Source organism: Equus przewalskii, chromosome 9 (assembly GCF_037783145.1).
Source record: "Equus przewalskii isolate Varuska chromosome 9, EquPr2, whole genome shotgun sequence".
Taxonomy (NCBI): Eukaryota; Metazoa; Chordata; class Mammalia; order Perissodactyla; family Equidae; genus Equus; species Equus przewalskii.
This window is the reverse complement of record NC_091839.1, coordinates 36391605-36408854: the sequence shown is the minus strand read 5'-3', so window position 1 is coordinate 36408854 and position 17250 is coordinate 36391605. Positions and strand designations below refer to the sequence as shown.

General features: G+C 41.2%; 1 protein-coding gene across 8 annotated transcripts in view; it reads left to right on the top strand.

Moving 5' to 3' along the window:
* Window positions 1–17250, top strand: part of UBE3D (ubiquitin protein ligase E3D) — a 153969-nt gene that overhangs the window by 83304 nt on the left and 53415 nt on the right. For 6 of the 8 annotated variants that reach the window (XR_011522548.1, XR_011522547.1, XR_011522546.1 and 3 more), the window contains exon 9: window positions 8341–8479. The exons of 1 other annotated variant lie outside the window; for it this stretch is intronic. Coding sequence is in view for 4 of the 7 variants with exons in the window: in XM_008526403.2 (XP_008524625.1) it covers window positions 8341–8479 (139 nt within the window). In the remaining 3 variants the exon portion in view is untranslated. Of the gene's footprint in view, window positions 1–8340; window positions 8480–12502; window positions 12577–17250 lie in introns of those variants that run through there. One more of the 8 variants, XM_070559042.1, reaches the window with a different exon arrangement.

Here is a 17250-nt window from a genome sequence, read left to right as displayed (position 1 = left end):
ATTTTAAGTGTCTTTTTCATACCTGGGTATCAAATATTGAGAGTAGCCTCTCCAAAATGAACAGAAGGAAGAAGAGTGGAAGTGAGCTATCAGAGAGCTCACTTCAAGGGTGCGGTTGCACGGAAATGGAAGCTGTGTATTTAATAAGTTTTTTAAAAGTCGTGGCCTTTGGAGGTTTCAGTGAAATTCCTCTTAGGTTCCAAAAGCTTCCATTTAACAATATTTGGTTCTGCCTTGGCAAAAGATTGTCAAATATTTTCCTCTTTGACTCAAGATGCTCTTCTAGGGGATGCTTCTTAATCCATAAAATCTTTGAATAAAACTTTGGAGCATATTTGCCAGCGTCTATAATCAGATCTCCTTAGGGTCAGGTAATGGGTAAATGATGTAAAATTTAGGAGACTGTCCAGCCTGATCTGATGGATTTAATTTTTTATGTTTATTTTGTTAAGGTACACATGAATCAGATTGTTACAGTGAAATTGAAGTTGGTAGAAATAAATTTTCTCTTTGCAAGATAATTTGGAGATTGATTCTCTTGCTTACCTGAAAGGGGTGTGGCTAGCTAGCTTTCACTCTACCCGAGTTACATTTACATGTGACTTCACTGAAGGTCTGACGTTTTAAACATGAAGACATTTTCTAAAATCGAGGTCTCCTGCACAAGGAACATGAGTAAGTTAGTGATCTTGGCCTTTGGATTCTCATCTCTCCTCATGGAGGGACAGAATTTTTAGTCATTGGGATTTGTCTTCTGATGGGTCAGAGAGAGCCACTTGAGACTTAGGGTTATGCAGTTCAGTTGCTGATATCTAAGATACCGAGGTTGGCCAGGCCTAATTCATCTGAAGCTGATTACACATTGCCAACTGCCCTGTTGTAAGGGAGGAGTGTATGGACTTCCAAGAGAAGACCGTGTGAGAGCGGACTTAGGAAGATGTGTAAAGAGAAGCCCGGGATACTGGAGATGAGGGTGTTCTAGAAAGGCGGGGAAGAGTGTGTTGGATATGGTGCAGACCACCAGGATACACTCCCTTCTGAAGCCATGGGCTGATAGAGCTTCGATAGATTGCCTCTCTCTTTTCTGCTGAGACCAAACATGGCTTCACTGGACATCTCAACACAGTCGCTGCCAACCAATTTGAATTGAAAAATGAAGAAAACTTATTTGTTATACCAGGTCTAAGAAATAATAAAAGAAAAAATCGTAAACCCTTGCTTTGTACTTTATGCGTCATAAACCCTCTTACATCCACATTGGCAAAGGACCTAAACTGTGCAACAGAGTGGGTAGTGTTGATCAATGAAGGTATTCGTGGAGTTGGCCCCCTGATGGGACAGGAACCCAGTGATGCCCAGTGTGAGGTTTACTTATGAGAATATTAGAGTGGATCCAATTTATTATATCCCAGCCCTCACACACTGAATTCCAGTTACTCAGGAAAGTGATTAAAGGGTTGGAAGTGCATTTCTCAGCCTCCTTTTCAATTGATTTCCTCTGGTAATGGAATGTGGCAAAAATGTGAGCCAGGAGACCTCTTTAAAAACTCCTTAAAAACTTTTCTTAAGTGATTACACTTATTAATATGCTAACACAAATATTATGATCTATAATTAGTTAGTTTACAGTGGAACTGTTTTGGGGCCAGCCTAGTGGCATACTGGTTAAGTTTGCACATCCACTTTGGCGGCCCAGAGTTCGTGTGTCTGGATCCCGGGTGTGGACCTGCACACTGCTCATCAAGTCATGCTGTGCAGCATCCAATATACAGGGTAGAGGAGGATTGGCACGGATGTTAGCTCAGGGACCATCTTCCTCAGGCAGAAGGAGGAGGATTGGCAATAGATGCTAGCTCAGGGCCGATCTTCCTCACCAAAAAAAAAAAAAAAAAGAAGAAGAAACAGTTTTTAATATTTTATCAAAATTGGTAAGTTAGAAAGCAGAGTTTAACCTAAAAACAATGAATCTTACTCTGAGGTCCATGAGTCTTGAAAACATTATGCTAAGTGAAAGAAGCCAGACAAAAAAGGCCATATATTACATAATTCCATTTATATGAAAGGGGGGCGTGAGTGTGCTTGGGGAATTGGGTGGTCTGAGAAACACTCAAAATTATGTGCAAAATTTTCTCTGTATAAACGACCACTCTTGTGAGGAGAAAGTCCGTAGTTTTAGTCATGTTGTCACAGAGACCTATGACCTTCAAATGGCTTAAAAATCACTACTTGAAAGCCTTTTTAAAAAGGAATTTGAGTTCTTTGTCCTCCTTTTATAAATACATATGAGTTCTTCCTGTCATAAAGGTTTCTACCCTCTGCCTATGATTTTTAAAGATTTTTTGTTTATGAATACAGTTTTTAAAAATTATAAAACTCTTATGGCTTATGGGTTTGTTGTAGTTTCTTAGATTTTCTGGAAAGATTTTTTTATTGATTTATATCTTTAATACATCTTGAATTTAATTTTGAATATAGTATAAGTTTTTTAATTAATTTTCTTCCAAATAGGCTTTTGTATATTTGAAATTTTCTATAACAAAAAGTTAAAAAAAATCTGAGGGCTGGCCTCTTTAGACACCCTTCTTGTAATGATGACATTTCTGATGACATCACTTCTAATTACATTTCTGGCAGGGCACGTCCATAGTGTGGGTTCTCTTCTTTAATGGAAGTGTTGCCAGCTGAATTCCTATGTTCTTAACAACTGGTATCTTGCAATAATACAGGCATTAAAAAAACCCAAAATCTTTTATTATTTTTTGGCATGAATTAATACACTTAATTTTGAGATTGCCTTGTTGGTATCTTAATTAAAGCAGCACCGTTTTCCCCATGCCTCCTGGTATGTGGGAGAGAAGGACACTGCCTTGACCAGCGTATAGGTCTTAAGGGCAGAGTTGTGTTCCTGAATTTTTTCTCTCAAGAGCCCTTTACTTCAAAAAGAACCAAAGAATAGTTTTGACATTTGTGATTTTAAAAAAAGTTCAATTTTTGTCTGTAATTTTCAAAGAAAATACTATAATTTCAAAGAAATACTGTTCATTACTTAATGAACTTTATTTTCAAATTTGTAAGCAGTGATTGGTATGTACATTTTTCACATTCTATTTTTATGAATTTGTACTTTTTAAACATTTAAATATAATGCAATTAATAGAGCTTATTATAACAGATATACCAGTACTTTCAGTTGTTTCAGATTTTATATTCTTGACATTTTGTAAGAATTTTTAAAATTTTGATCCCTTGTGCAAATTATGTATTTAACAGCTGTGTGTTTATAATGCTTCTAGCACTAAGTTGTGGCCATTTGCCCTTTGGCATTTTGAGAGCTCAAATTGATCAGCTTATCATTTTATAGCTTTGAAATTGAACTTTAAAAATCTACAGGTATAAACAGTATTATATTTCTATATCATTAATAGGCTGTTAGCTTTCCTAGGTTCTTGATGGAACCTACGAGTTCAAAAGAAGAGTCCAAATCAACTACTAAAGTATGGGAAAGTTGAGATTTAAGCTAAATATTTTCATCTTGAGCTCTCCGATACCATGTTATCTTTTCTTCTCTGTACAGTCTGTTGGACTCATCTGAAATCGTTTAATTTTTGGCAGAGTTGCTGCATCATCTCTGTTTGTCATTTTTGCCTGTTCTATTAAACGACCTCTATGTTTCCCAGAAGACTGTATCACCTTCCTATTTTCTCAAGTTCTTTTCTTGATATTGATTGGCTTTTGATTCATTCTCAATTTCACCATTTGTGTTAGAAGTGATGGAAAGTGACTTTTTCCCCCTTCTCGTTGCCTCTTTAAAAATAGATAGGCCATAGTCGCTTCTCTAGGGAATTTTGTCAAGGCAAAAGTTTAGAAATAAGGATGGTGTGTCCTTTGCTTGCACGTTGGCCTCAGACTAGGGTCATCTGGCTGACAGCTCTGTCTCCTAGGAAAGCTTTTCCTCTCCCAGTACTTTAAAAAGCCACAGAAATAGGTTTCAATTGATGTTTAGTTCCTTGTTCCCTTTGAAGTATCTTTCTTATTGATTTTATAGTGGAAGATTACTGATTTAGGTCTAATAGTCTATGATGTCTTTGTAGGAAATACCAGAAATAATCCAAATTATAGATTCTTATAATGTTTCTTAAAATGTTTATATCATTAACGGAAATTGTTTTTGATGTTTAGGCTGTGGGGGGATAGTCTCAAGTATCACCTCTGGCTGAATCCAGCACGTGCCCTAAATTCCACGTGATAAATTCGGTAATGTTTTCAGATAAACTGAATTTTAAGTATGCCAGGCCCTTTCCCCCTCTTTCCTTCTTGCTCTCTTTTCCTTCTTTCTTTCTTCCTAATATAAAAAATACAATGTGAAAACCTTAATTCAGATTTTGGGGAAGAGTTACCCGTAGTTCTAACTTTCCAAAACAACCATTTTCATTTTTCATGTATTACTTTCTTTCTTTGTCCACATATATGGAGTTTTCATGTGATTAAAGTAATATTTCATGTGATTAAAATTTATAGAGAAAATTTATAAATCTTAACATTAAACAAATAAGAGGCTAATGAAAAATTTCCTGTGGGGAGCAAAAGGACAGGATGGATGTTAGGGATTTGAGCCATGTTAGGTCCAGCTGGGTTGACTAATTTCAAAAATAAGGTTGTTCAAAATTATTAAAAAAGGAGGTGTTCTAAGATATCTAAAATTTACCCCATTATTTGCGTTTGGGCCTTTCAGTTTTTTTGGCCAGAATTTGTTCGGAAATGTCTAGTATACTTTTGCCTTGTTGATGGTATAGTAAAAAGAGAATGAGATTTAGATGGAGCAGATTGTGCTAGTTTCCCATCACTTACCTGCCTGTGATCAGGACAACACTCTTCACCTTTCTGAGCTTCAATAGGAATAAAAATTGTTAAATCTAGAATACTTTAAGAATTAGATTAAAAATGCCAATATTGGATTCACATACCAGGCAATTGTGTGTCATAAGAGAGAGATGAATAACTAACATGTATAACTAATTGAATCTTTTCTTTGTGACTATGGTTATCATTAGTGTAATGGGTATCCTTTTGTGTAAATTTTGGTGGTTTGATGCATTGGGTGGGTGTGTCTGAACTCCAGGATCTTATGCGGAAACGAGGCTTGTCCGAGAGTGCTTGTTGAAGATTACTGGCTGATGAGTGACAAGGTGATACTCATGTATTTTAATTCCTATTCGTAGTTTATTTTTATTCCTATTCGTAGTGAATTTTTATTCCTTTCTGGTAGATCACACCACAGCTGTTTATCTGTATGTGGACACCTTCAAGCAGCATTTAAACCGCCTTTGCACCAGAAATCACATCAACATCATGACATTAACTTGTTTCTGATTATAAAAATAACATTTGGAAAATAAGGAAGCATAAAGAGTGAAATGTAAAAAAACAGGTTATTATTTTCCTCCAATGGAAATAACCATTTATATTTATTGTATTGCCTCGTGATCTTTTTTCTCACCATAAAACTGTTTTCGCTTACCATGACATATGGGAATTTTCCCGTGTCCATCATTACTACATAGCAGCTTAAGGATAAAATTAGTTCTTGCAGAAAAACAAAATGCTGTTAACTTTTATAAGCTAAAGAGTGAACACACAGAAGAAATAGCATTAGCAGATTCAGTTACTAAGGGGCTACTCGTGGTTTGCTTGGAGAGGACAATGATAGGTATAGTGTCCTCAGTGATCAGTGTGCAGCGTGGTATAGTGAGGAGGGTACAGGCTTTGGATTGGGGCTGACCTGAGTGAATCCTGGTTCCGTCACCCACTAGCTTTGTGATGTTGGACAATCACATAACCTCTCTGATCTTTAGTTTCCTCATCTTTAAAATGGGATGAATAATGCCTGCCATTCAGGGCTGCTGTAGGATTAGAGACAATGTCTATAAATAAGTGCCTGGCCCACTGTCTGGATGTGTTAGGTAGGGAATAAACCATAGTCAGAAGAAACCTTAGGCCTAAGACTTATAAAATTTAAGCATGCATATGGAGAGCATGTTATAGACATAATAAACTAAGATAACTCTGTTCTAAAAATATTTATTTGTATAATTTGCCACTTCCCCTTTCTCTTACAAGTGTATTACTGCCAAAAGAGTACAAAATGGTGAAAAAGTGGCACTGCCTCAAAGATGATCTCTGCTCTGGCAGGGTCCTTAATTATGAGCTCCAGTAGGCCCCAGAGCAGGCTACAGTGTTAACCTCATCTCAGGAAACCCTTTCAGAGGGTCTGCAGCAGGACAGACCTGGGTTAGTTTGTGGGTATTCACTGATAAGTTCCCAAGGGACGTCCACAATCCAGTGTCAAGTGACCTTTGCTGCAAGAGATCCAACTCAGAAAAAGGGAAAACCTTTTCAAGGCACTTAAAAAAGATTCAGAATGAAAATAGCCTTAGTGAGCCCTATTGTGGGTGCTGGGGTGGAGGGTATAAATTCTGAAAACTTAAGTTGTTTATTGAACATACAAATATAAGTGAAAATTTCGTATTTCTTTTAGCCAGTAAAAGGTTAATTCCTGGGTGTGTCTGAGTAAAAACAACACTAATCTGATCTTTATTTCCACGTTAGTCTGCAAAGTTAGAGGGATCCACAGGTGGTGGTTGCTCATGTCTGATCTAGGATGAGTCAGAGAGGCAGACACAGCCCGAAGAAGAATCCAAGTGGGGTGGTGGTAAATGTAGTAATAGATACAAGTATGGTATTAGACGAGTGGTTAATTCTTACAAGGGAAACAGGAAGATGTCTCTAAGGAAATGATACTTAGGTAGGTCTTGCAGGAATGAACAGAAGTTCACCAAGAAGGATAACAGCCTTCCAGGCCCGGAAAACTGTATGAGCAAGACACGGGGTGTAGGGTAATGCCGTTCCGAGAATGGACGTAACTGTGGTTTGTGGAGGGCGTGAGGAAGGTGGTGGGGCCACGAGCTTGAAGCCACTGCACTAGCACTACATTTGACTTTTACCAAAGACAGCAAGGTTTTTATTTCCACTCCAGAGAAAGGGTGGAGTATTACATAATTAGTAAAAGCAGAAAGAATAACATGGCCAATCAATGTAAAGTAATGATTTTTAAAACACAGAAAAGGCACTCAAATGTGCCCTGCTGACAACAGACCATTTTTCAGGGAAGTGGACAGTGTCCTATTCCAGTCCAGCCAGAAGGTAAAGGCTTCGGAGAAGAATCAAGTCGCCACCCCCCATCAGAATATATCAGCCAAGGACCTGGTGGGCGACACAGCTACGCCATCTGCTTTGACGTGTCATGTAAAGGGTTAAAATGCATTAATGCCCTCAGCCACTGATGCTCTCTAACCTTCCAGAATTCACCACTGATTTGGTTAGAGGTAACTTTACAGAGAGAAGTTTATATAAATGGCAAATATGTATATATCTCTCTTTAAAAATTAAGACAGGGATAAGAGACACTTCGGTGGGGACGCAGGCAGGAAATACTCAAGTGAATAGAAGAGGGGACAGCGTAAGACTCGGGCTGTTGTTCTTGTGCCGTTTCTCACAATGATTCCTGATTTTTCCTCTACTTTAAGCACTGGATGAGAAGTCAGGAAACCAGGATTCTAGGCTCAGCGATATCATTTCTCAACATCCTCCTCATCTCAGACTAGTCCGTTTCCTTCCCCAGGCCACAGTTCCTCATGTCTCGAATGAAAGGATTTTCAAATAGGTTCCCCAGCAAGTAGCACAGGTGCTTCAAGGGCCACTCTGGGAGATGAAGGACGGTCTCCTGCCGACCCTCCGCTTCCAGCAGAGCAGCTTGACTTCTATTTGTATTATAAATGGGGGCTTTTACAAGAGTTTTTGATAAAAGGACTTCATCGCTTTTTAAAAGTTTGAAAATCACTCATCTAGAGGATGTATCCAGCCCAGAAGCAATTTCCCCATCTGTACAGTGGGGAGAACGGTAGTTCCATTTCGTAGCCTTCTGGGGGTTGAACAAGATATTCCGTGTAGAACAGGGCATGGAACCTAGAGTCGCTGTGTGAGCTCTCATCCCCCACCCCAAATAGTCCCTCAGAGAGGACTGCACTTCCTCTGGCTCTTAAACTTTGAGTACAAAATGTTGATCTGAGAAAATTGCCTAATCCATCTGTTTTATACCAAAAACACTGTAAAAATGTCTTAGACACTTACTCTGTGAATTTTTAGTACCATCACTATTTTATTTCTGTTTTTCGTACATTGCTTTTTCCTCCCACAACTGAAAGTTTTCTTCTTCTACATTGGAATTTTGAAATAATTATGACCAGATGCAGTTATGAAATTGCACGTATCTATATGTTTCAGTCTTGCCAGATTGTGGGACAGTGACATCAGCGTCCACTCTCTGACCCTGCCCTCTGCTACCTGCCTGGAGCTGCTGCTAATACTGTCAAGGAATAATGCCTCGCTGCCCCCGTCGCTTCGCTGCATGAATTCCTTTCAGGTGAGGAGCTGCTCCTTTAACGCTGTGATTTCCCAGTTTTACTTATTATTATTTTTTAAGCATCCTTTTTTTCACAAGATATTGCCCATGGAAACTGGTTTCTGATGATAATAATAATGAGCACAATGCATATATTGCCTTGTCTAGCTCTTTTTAAAGAAATGAACAAACTGAGGCTCAAAATTGATTAGGCAATTGTCTAGTAGCAGCAGAACCCATATTTCCCTAACTCCAGAGTTTGTTCTCTTAATCTCTCTTTCCTGCCTCTGAGAGAAATGGCAAGAACATCTGGCAAAGAACATTTGTGCATACCACTTCCCTTTCCTCAGCTTTGCCCTAGAACGAGGATTTTCAACCATTATTAGTAATGTTGCTACTGTTAGCTTGCAGTCAAATTGCCAAATGGATGTTTACCAGTGATGGTGTCCTCCCTGTTCTCGGCACCTTTTCCCTGGCTCCCTATCTGTGCTCCTGGTAAAGGACATGGGCAGAGTAGAGTAGCAAATGTGGACTGACCAGCGGGAAAACCCCTTCCTTTCCTGGTAGTCAGCTAGTGTCACTGAGGTGGCAAGTGAGGATTAAGATGTTAACCAGTCACCAAAGTTGTGACCCTATAGCTACTCAATGTAATTGAACATATCTACGACCTTGACGATGGAAATGTATTCGCTGCGGCTGGTGAGAAGGCTGCCTGCGTTCCTGAGAAATGAGTCAATGTGGTTGGTTCTGCTTCTGAAGGGCTGCTGATGTATCCTCAGATAACTCCAGATCAGTATATATCGCTTGGTGTGCCTCTGTGGTAAAATAAGATATGTGGATTTTCCTATGAATTCTACCCCAGGAAAATGGTAAAAAAATAACTACTCCAATGTAATTTGCGTCCATATTCTCCTGGTAATCTGGTACATTGATCTTCTTCCTGATACCAATTTCAGACTTTGGCCTTGGTGTACCTGATTGTATTTATCGTTACTCAGTTATCAACTTCAATCCTGAATTCTCAAAGGGACCTCAGAGAGCACCTTCTTGTTTTGTAGGAGAGGAAACTGAGGCCCAGAGAGATGGAGTGAGTTGACCAGGGAACACCCAATGTGGTAGAGATGGAGCTGGGCTCACCTGGCTTGTGCCCAGCTCACTGCCTCTGCTCCCCAGATGCAGGACTCGCTTAGGTCCTGGGAGGCGGAGGGGGTGTGAGTGGTGGGTGAAGGCAGGTCGTATCTACCTTGGGGTGTCTATAAATTTTGTAGTAATTTATAATTATTTTATTTGTATACTACCCTGAGCCAGAAGTGATTTAAAATTTTGTGTATGAACCCATATGTCTTCCAAATTTTGTTCTTTGGCTTGAACACTGAATAACACAAAAGTTTGTGTATGCCCACAAACTTGTATGGAGGGAGAGATGAGAAACTTCACAGCAGTTACCTTTGGGGAACAAGGCTGGAGGACAGTTATTTTTTATTTCACTCTGTCATGTACTGTTTGAAATTTTTATGTGATGAGTGAGTGGGGAGCAAGAGAGATGACTCTGACTTCGGGGACTTTATAGCATATTGGGGGAGAGAGAGCATTTATCCATGTGTGATATAAATTGGAAATAATTTTATTACAAAGTAGCCTCCACTAAAGCCTTAAAAAGATTAAAGGTAAAAGAGTAAGGTAAACTGATGCGGGGGATTTGAGGGCAGGCCCAGTCTCTTCTGCAGGCGGCAGAGGAGTTGTTACTCCTTTAAGGATCTCAGCTCAGCCTCGTGTAAACACACGGGCAGGAGAGCCTGGATGCTCTTGGTGGCGTTAATGTCCTTTCGTAGCCCTTTGAAATCATAGGAGCTCTCAGAGCTGTCAGGATGCTGATTACTGAACGTCCCTCTCTGTGGTACTTCATCTGGTTTCAGTCCGTTTGCTGAATATTATTGTCAGGAGCACATACACTTTCCCAATTTCAAAGGTACAGGGAAACTTGGCACAAGTTCATGAACAATGTCTGCTAAAGAGATTTTGTCCCTGCTGCTACCCCTGGAAAGATGCATTCTCCTCAGGAACAAAGCAGACAGCAACTTCCCTATGCAGGTCTCCACTCCCAAGATAAAGGATCAGTGAACAAGGGGAGGATGTCTGTCAGGATTAGAAAGAGGTGCCTGCTTTTTCATCTTCATAACAGCTACTTAGTCATTTATTACAATGGCAGAGAATGGGGCTGCTAATTTTGCCCATATTTGGGATTCATTTTTTCAAATGGAAACTCATTTTAATGCACATTTTTTTTAAGAGCTGTATTGGTAAAAACTGTAAAATAGTCAAATGACACTTGTTAAGATACCATCTTTGCATTTCTAGTTCTCTTACTTTCCAGGCCAAGTCAGTTACTGGGAGCAATGCTTCTTTTTCTGTAAAAGTGTTATTTTAGCTTTCCGAGGATCAAATGGCACTCCTGCTTGAGCTGTTATCACTGCCAAATCCCAAAAGGAAGGATTTATCTGATTAATTAGAGCTATTAACATATCTGAAACTCTAACTTCTTAAATTACAGCGTAACATTTCTCTCAGGCCGGTGGGGATATATTTTGGCGGTTGTGTTATAATTTTGACTTCCGCTCTGTTACAGTACTGTCATACCCCTAGTGTGATTATGAGCAGACGCATATAGGATTTGGTTGAGAATCACTGACGTATTGCTAAGCACAGGCTGTAGTTGTTGCAGCCCCAAGAGGCGGCAGGGACTTACATGCCACTCCCTCCTTCCACTTCTTCCATGACTTCCTGTTGCAATGAGAATAAAATCCTAACATCTTATCCTGACCTACAAGGCCTGGCAGCATCTGGCCCTGCCTCCCTCCTACCTCATCTCCTGCTCCCTCCCTCCGTCTCTGCTTTAGTCACACGGCCTTCTCTCCTGCTCCCTATCCCAACAAGCGGGTTCTGGCTGTAGCAGGTTCTGGTCTGTGCACTGGCTCTTTTCTCTCCTACCAGGATAATCTGGACCAGATCTTTTCATGGCTGGGTCCTTCTTATCCTTCAGGTCTCATTTCAGGTGTCCCCTCCCCCAAGAGGCCTGACCTGACCCCCCTCTCGAGCTCCCCTTTCGCCGTCACCATTATTTATAACCTCGCCTTGTTTTGTTTTCTTGATAGCACTTTTCACTATTTAAAATGATCGCATTCATTTATTTGTTTGTCTTTTTTCCTCTACTACATTGTGTGTGGAATGAGAACAGGGAGAATGTCTGTTTTTGTTCAGTATTGCATCAACAGAACTTAGAACAGTACTTGGATGTAGGAAGCATTTAAAAAATCTTGGATGATTTCTGTAGATGGCTGGATGGGTGGATGGATGCACAGGTAGAATTCAAGTTGGCATAGCCGTTTGACATTCTAGAGGATTCCAAAAGTCTGAGCTGGGGGAAGCAGAGGCGTGAGCAGTACATACTCGCTTGGGGCAGAAGCAGCAGCCCTTTCCCTGCTGGGACAGGTAGACGCAACAGGTGAGGTCCGGGTTTGAGATGTGTCAGCAAGATGGAACACAGATGGGAATCTGCTTTGAAACTACAGCCTGGAGCTTTGTACAAATGAGAAAGACTCGAAGAAAAGTTGAGTCCTTGGAAAGAACTGGCAAGACTCAAGATAAGCACAGTGACCAGTATACAGGACTGGGCTCCCTCTGGCCACTGGAGACCACAGTAGGGGAAACAGGAATGACGCCCAAGCTTTGGTGTCAGAAACCAAGGCAGAGGGGCTTACAGGTGCCAATGGGTCCTCTGGCATGAGGTGGGTTGCAGCCACTGCTGCCATCACTGCTGCCAGTTTGATTGCACTTTGAGTACTTCAGAGCACTGAGGTGAGGTGGCAGAAGGCCATTTCCATATGCCTCTTGCTGGGCAACAACCAGCTCCTTAACCCAAAGTCCTGCAATAACAACCTTAAATCTGAGTAAGGTGCCTGGAAGGTAGAACCTTAAGAGAAACCAAGTTGGATCCAGGACGGGGCAGTGTTTGCTGGTTTTAATGGTACTGGTCCGATTTCTTAGAATCCTGGACTGTTGTAGCCGGAAGGACCAACTAGTCAACTGACCTTATTTTTGTGGATAAGGAAACAGAGCCAGAAGGGTAAGTTGATGTTGGAGACTGAAACTGATTCCTATGTTATGCTCTTGTTGCTGCACGTGATGCTGACTCCTCTTCGGGTAGAAAGGGGATTTTTCTATACTAGCATCTTCCTATTCCATGGGTCACAGGTTCCTTAGGATATAAATAAGTGTTGTAGAAAACAATTAGGTATTTAATCATCAGATAATGATAATGCAAATTATAATAGCTAATATTTATTCAACGCTTTCTGTATGCCAGGCACTGGTCTCAAGGATTTGCACTTATTAGCTCATTTCATTTTCACGAGAACACCGTGAGGAAGGTATGTTAGCATTCCCATTTCACAGGTACAGAAACTGAGCCAGAGAGATTAACTTGTCTGTGCTCACACAACTGGTAAGTGGAGCAGCATGAGGTACAAAGCCTGGCTCCAGAACTCTCTATTCTTAACCACTAGGCAATGTTGCCTTTGTAAAGAAGTTTGGTTAAACAAAGTTAGATTTATTTTTAACTGCGGGACTTTTCAGGGCCTTTCCTTTGTGTAAGAGGCATTGTGACTCTCCTAGTTGAAGAAAACAGTAAACGTTATTTCCCAAATGTACTTGATATCAGGAAAACTTTTTCGAGGGGCAGTTTATGGGATTAATCTCTCAGAACACAGATGGGGAGACACTGTTCTAGCCAATGTCAAAAACTTCAGATGCCCCAGGCAGAGTACTCATGTGCACATTCTTCGTGGCGGGCTTGCTTTTCTCCAACAGAAGCAGTGCTGCAGGTTTAGAGATTGGTTGTCCAGGGCATGCCATTTCTTCCTTTGGTGACTAGATGGTTCTCCTTCTGGTCAGGGCTGCCTTGGTCAGGATAGTACCACAGGAGTGAGATCTGCTTTGTCATTTCTTGGGGCACGCTGAATCAGGCCAGAGGCCCAGCAGGGCCCGAGCTGAGCATGGCTTTCCCAATCTGCACCTGCTCTCGGTTCTGTTTCAGATGGGTCTCATCCACCCTAAACACAGTGTAACCAGGTAGTAACACGGCAAAGGGTTCCACTGGTAGATTCAGCCATCTGGCTAAACTCTGTCTCTCTTCTAACTTATGGCCTGACTCCCACTGAGAATTCACAAGGCGGGGGTGTCTTCCTTGGAAACTTAGACTTAACTGTGAGGTCTGTGCCATAGGCGTGGTGCCCAGCCTCGAGCCCTGAGCTGAGGAAACCTTTTTTGTTCATTCCCACACCGTACCTCATTAGCTCCAGCTCCATCCAGCTGCTCCAGGCTGTCTAAACAGAGTGGACGGGACTTTCAAGGGCAGAGAACCTCAGAGGTGAAGCTGCTGCTTTTCTCCACGTAGAGTGGTATATTCACCAATAATTTTAAATGTTTTCACAGACATTATCCTTTTTAAAATCCCCACAACAACCCCCATTTTAAAGGTGCAGAAAGTGGGGGCCAGCCAGGTGGCACAGCGGTTAAGTGCGCACTTTCTGCTTCGGCGACCTGGGGTTTGCTGGTTCGGATCCTGGGTGCAGACATAGCACTACTTGGCACGCCATGCTGTGGTAGGTGTCCCACATATAAAGTAGAGGAAGGTGGGCACAAATCTTAGCTCAGGGCCAGTCTTCCTCAGCAAAAAGAGGAGGATTAGTGGCAGATGTTAGCTCAGGGCTAATCTTTCTAAAAAAAAAATAAAATAAAAAATAAATAAATAAAGGTGCAGAAAGTATGTAATATAGGCAAGTTCATGTAACTACCAAAATACAAAGCTGTGTATCAAACCTAGGACTTCTGGTTCTGAGTCTACTATTTATTCATCTCATGACAATTACATCAAAGAAAATGCTAAATGGTTCTCTTTACAGTCCAGGTCTTGGACATCTTATTTTTACCATACGGCAGCAGCAGTATCTTTTTTATTAATATCATCCTTTAGAGAACCACAGCTTTTAACTATGGGAGTAACATTTTCAAGCATTATGGATCCTGGCAAGTAAGTTGAGCTTCATCAGATTACAGTTTTATGTATATGTGTGTGGTTGAATAATATAGTGAAAACATGTAGAAAAGAAGAAACAGAAAGGCTTTATAGAGCTTATCTATTATCACCTGGTAATTAGGGTCGGTCAGGAATATTTCCTCAACTCTATATGAGGAAGGGTGAAGCAGATGGTGGGTCCTTAACAAGAGACCCGTATACTATTCCAGAGAAAGAGATTCTCAATTAATTACGTTACTTGTATGTAGTTTGATTTTAACTTTAAAAAATTCACTGATACTTAAATTTCATCATTTTCATGATGTAAAACCATATATTCATTCTCATTGTTCAGAAATTAATAATTTTACGAATAATTCTCCATCCAGCTACTTTTTCACTACCTGTTAACATCTATATCAAAAGAGAAGAAAACAAAATAACATATGAAAATTTGGTTTAGTCATTTGGCCATTTGTTGGCATCTCAGGTGAAAAGCTTTGATTGTATAGAAGTTTGAAGTTGTGGTTTAAACTGAAGAACTTTTTTATATAAAAATAATGCATAACAGCTCCAAGAAATTGGTAGGAGAGGCCTGGGACCTTACAGGTGAGCAGCAACAAAGGGGCTACCGAGAAGAGAAAGTGAAGTTCCACTTCCACACCACCTTTTTCCATTTCCTTTTAGACACTGCACCACATAAATGGCCTCATCTGTTATATGCCATGTTCGTCTCTAGGTAAATTACAGCCATTATTATTATTATTATTATTATTTTTTTTTTTAAAGATTTTATTTTTTCCTTTTTCTCCCCAAAGCCCCCTGGTACACAGTTGTATATTCTTCGTTGTGGGTCCTTCTAGCTGTGGCATGTGGGACGCTGCCTCAGCGTGGTTTGATGAGCAGTGCCATGTCCGCGCCCAGGACTCGAACCAACGAAACACTGGGCCGCCTGCAGCGGAGCGCGCGAACCCAACCACTCGGCCATGGGGCCAGCCCCCCAGCCATTATTATTTTTAAAGTATCATTTTATAAAATGATTATAAAAAGATAATCACTTTTATGATAAAAAATTGGAAAATACAGGGCCCCGCCCCAGGGCCAAGTGGCTAAATTTCCACAGGCTCTACTTCAGTGGCACAGGTCTGTGAGTTCAGATCTCGGGTGCGGATCTACTCCACTCACCAACCATGCTGTGGAGGTGTCCCACATAAAAAAATAGAGGAAGACTGGCACAGATGTTAGCTCAGGGCTAATCTTCCTCAAGCAAAAGAATAGGAGGATTGGCAGTGGACATTAACTCAGGGTGAATCTTCCTCAGCAAAAAAAAAAAAAAAAAAAGGAAAATACAGAAAAATGTAAAGAAAATGAAAGTCACTGGGAATAACCAGTTTTGACATTTTAGAGTAATTCTTGTCAGTGTTTTTTTGTGTATGCTTATATACATACACAAATATATTTTAGTATAAAATTGCCCTCGTTGAGATGCTGGGACACGGTTACTGGCAATAGTCTGTTCTTTCCTCTGTTTCGTCTTCTGGCGTGAAGACTGACAGCCTTCCTGGAGACTGTCAAAGGCTTCTGGGGACTCTGTGTAGAAGGGTCCTGTTATTAGGTGGGCATGGAAGGGGAGGGAGGCTGGGAGCTGTTCCAGATGTCCAAGGATTGCTGCAGATGTAACCAGGAGGCAAACAGACCTGCATCCAGTGGCAGGCACTTGCTAGAATTTCCACTCAGCTCTCGTGGGGATCCACGTGTGCATTCCAGAGAATTGAGAAGGGAGTAATGTTGGCACCCTCAGGTCCTGAAGCACGTCAGGCTTCTTCTTTCCTGCTAATACCTTTGTCCTCAGTGGGCAGAGAGAATCAGGAGTTGAGTGCTACTCATTATATTTAGGGAATCCAGTCTCAAAGGTAGTGATTACTGCTCTATTTTCAATCTCTCTCCTCAAAACAGATTTCTGAGAATTGCCTCAGCAATTTGGGTGTGAAAAGGATGTTGCCTTCTTCACTCCTTTTTGCCCTGCAGGGTGTTCTGTGGTTTTGGGAAATAAGCAGGTATCTTTAGATTAATACAGTGCTCTAGTCTGAATTCTCCCTTCCTTTTGGGCTCTACTGTTTTGCCATACTCCAGAGAAAACATGGAGGACAGGGCCAGGTCGGGAGCCTGGAGGGTTACCAGACAGTTAGCTGGCCCACCTCTCTGCCACATCACGTCTTTCAAGAGGCTGCTCCCCCGACCCAGGTTCCCGCCACATGCCCTGCTACTCAGAAATTTCTGTGGCTCCTGAGGAGTTGGGCTTGTAGGCAAAGCAGGACAATCCCCAGGCCGTCTGTGGTGCTGGCCTTTCCCCTGAGGAGCTGCCACTTGGTAGGGGAGTCTGATTGGGTGTGGACGCACTGGCTTTGGCCTTATTCAGAGGAGCAGGAATGAGGTCCAGCCCAGAAAGTCATTAATTCTGTTTTCTTCTTTTGTTTGCTTGTTTTTAGTAAGTTAACTTTTTTTCCTGACTTTCAAGGAAATGCATACTTATGCCAGAAAATGTGGCATGTTTTTCATTAGCAAAACAGCACTTATTTGCAATTTTTTCCCAAAAATATAGTCTTAAGATTGAACCGACTGCTACCTAGCCCAATCCAGTCCTTCATGGCACGGTGGGGAGAGGTCTGGCAGGGCCTGAGCAGCCTTCGTGAGCTGAAGGCACTCCCTGTCTCTGCTT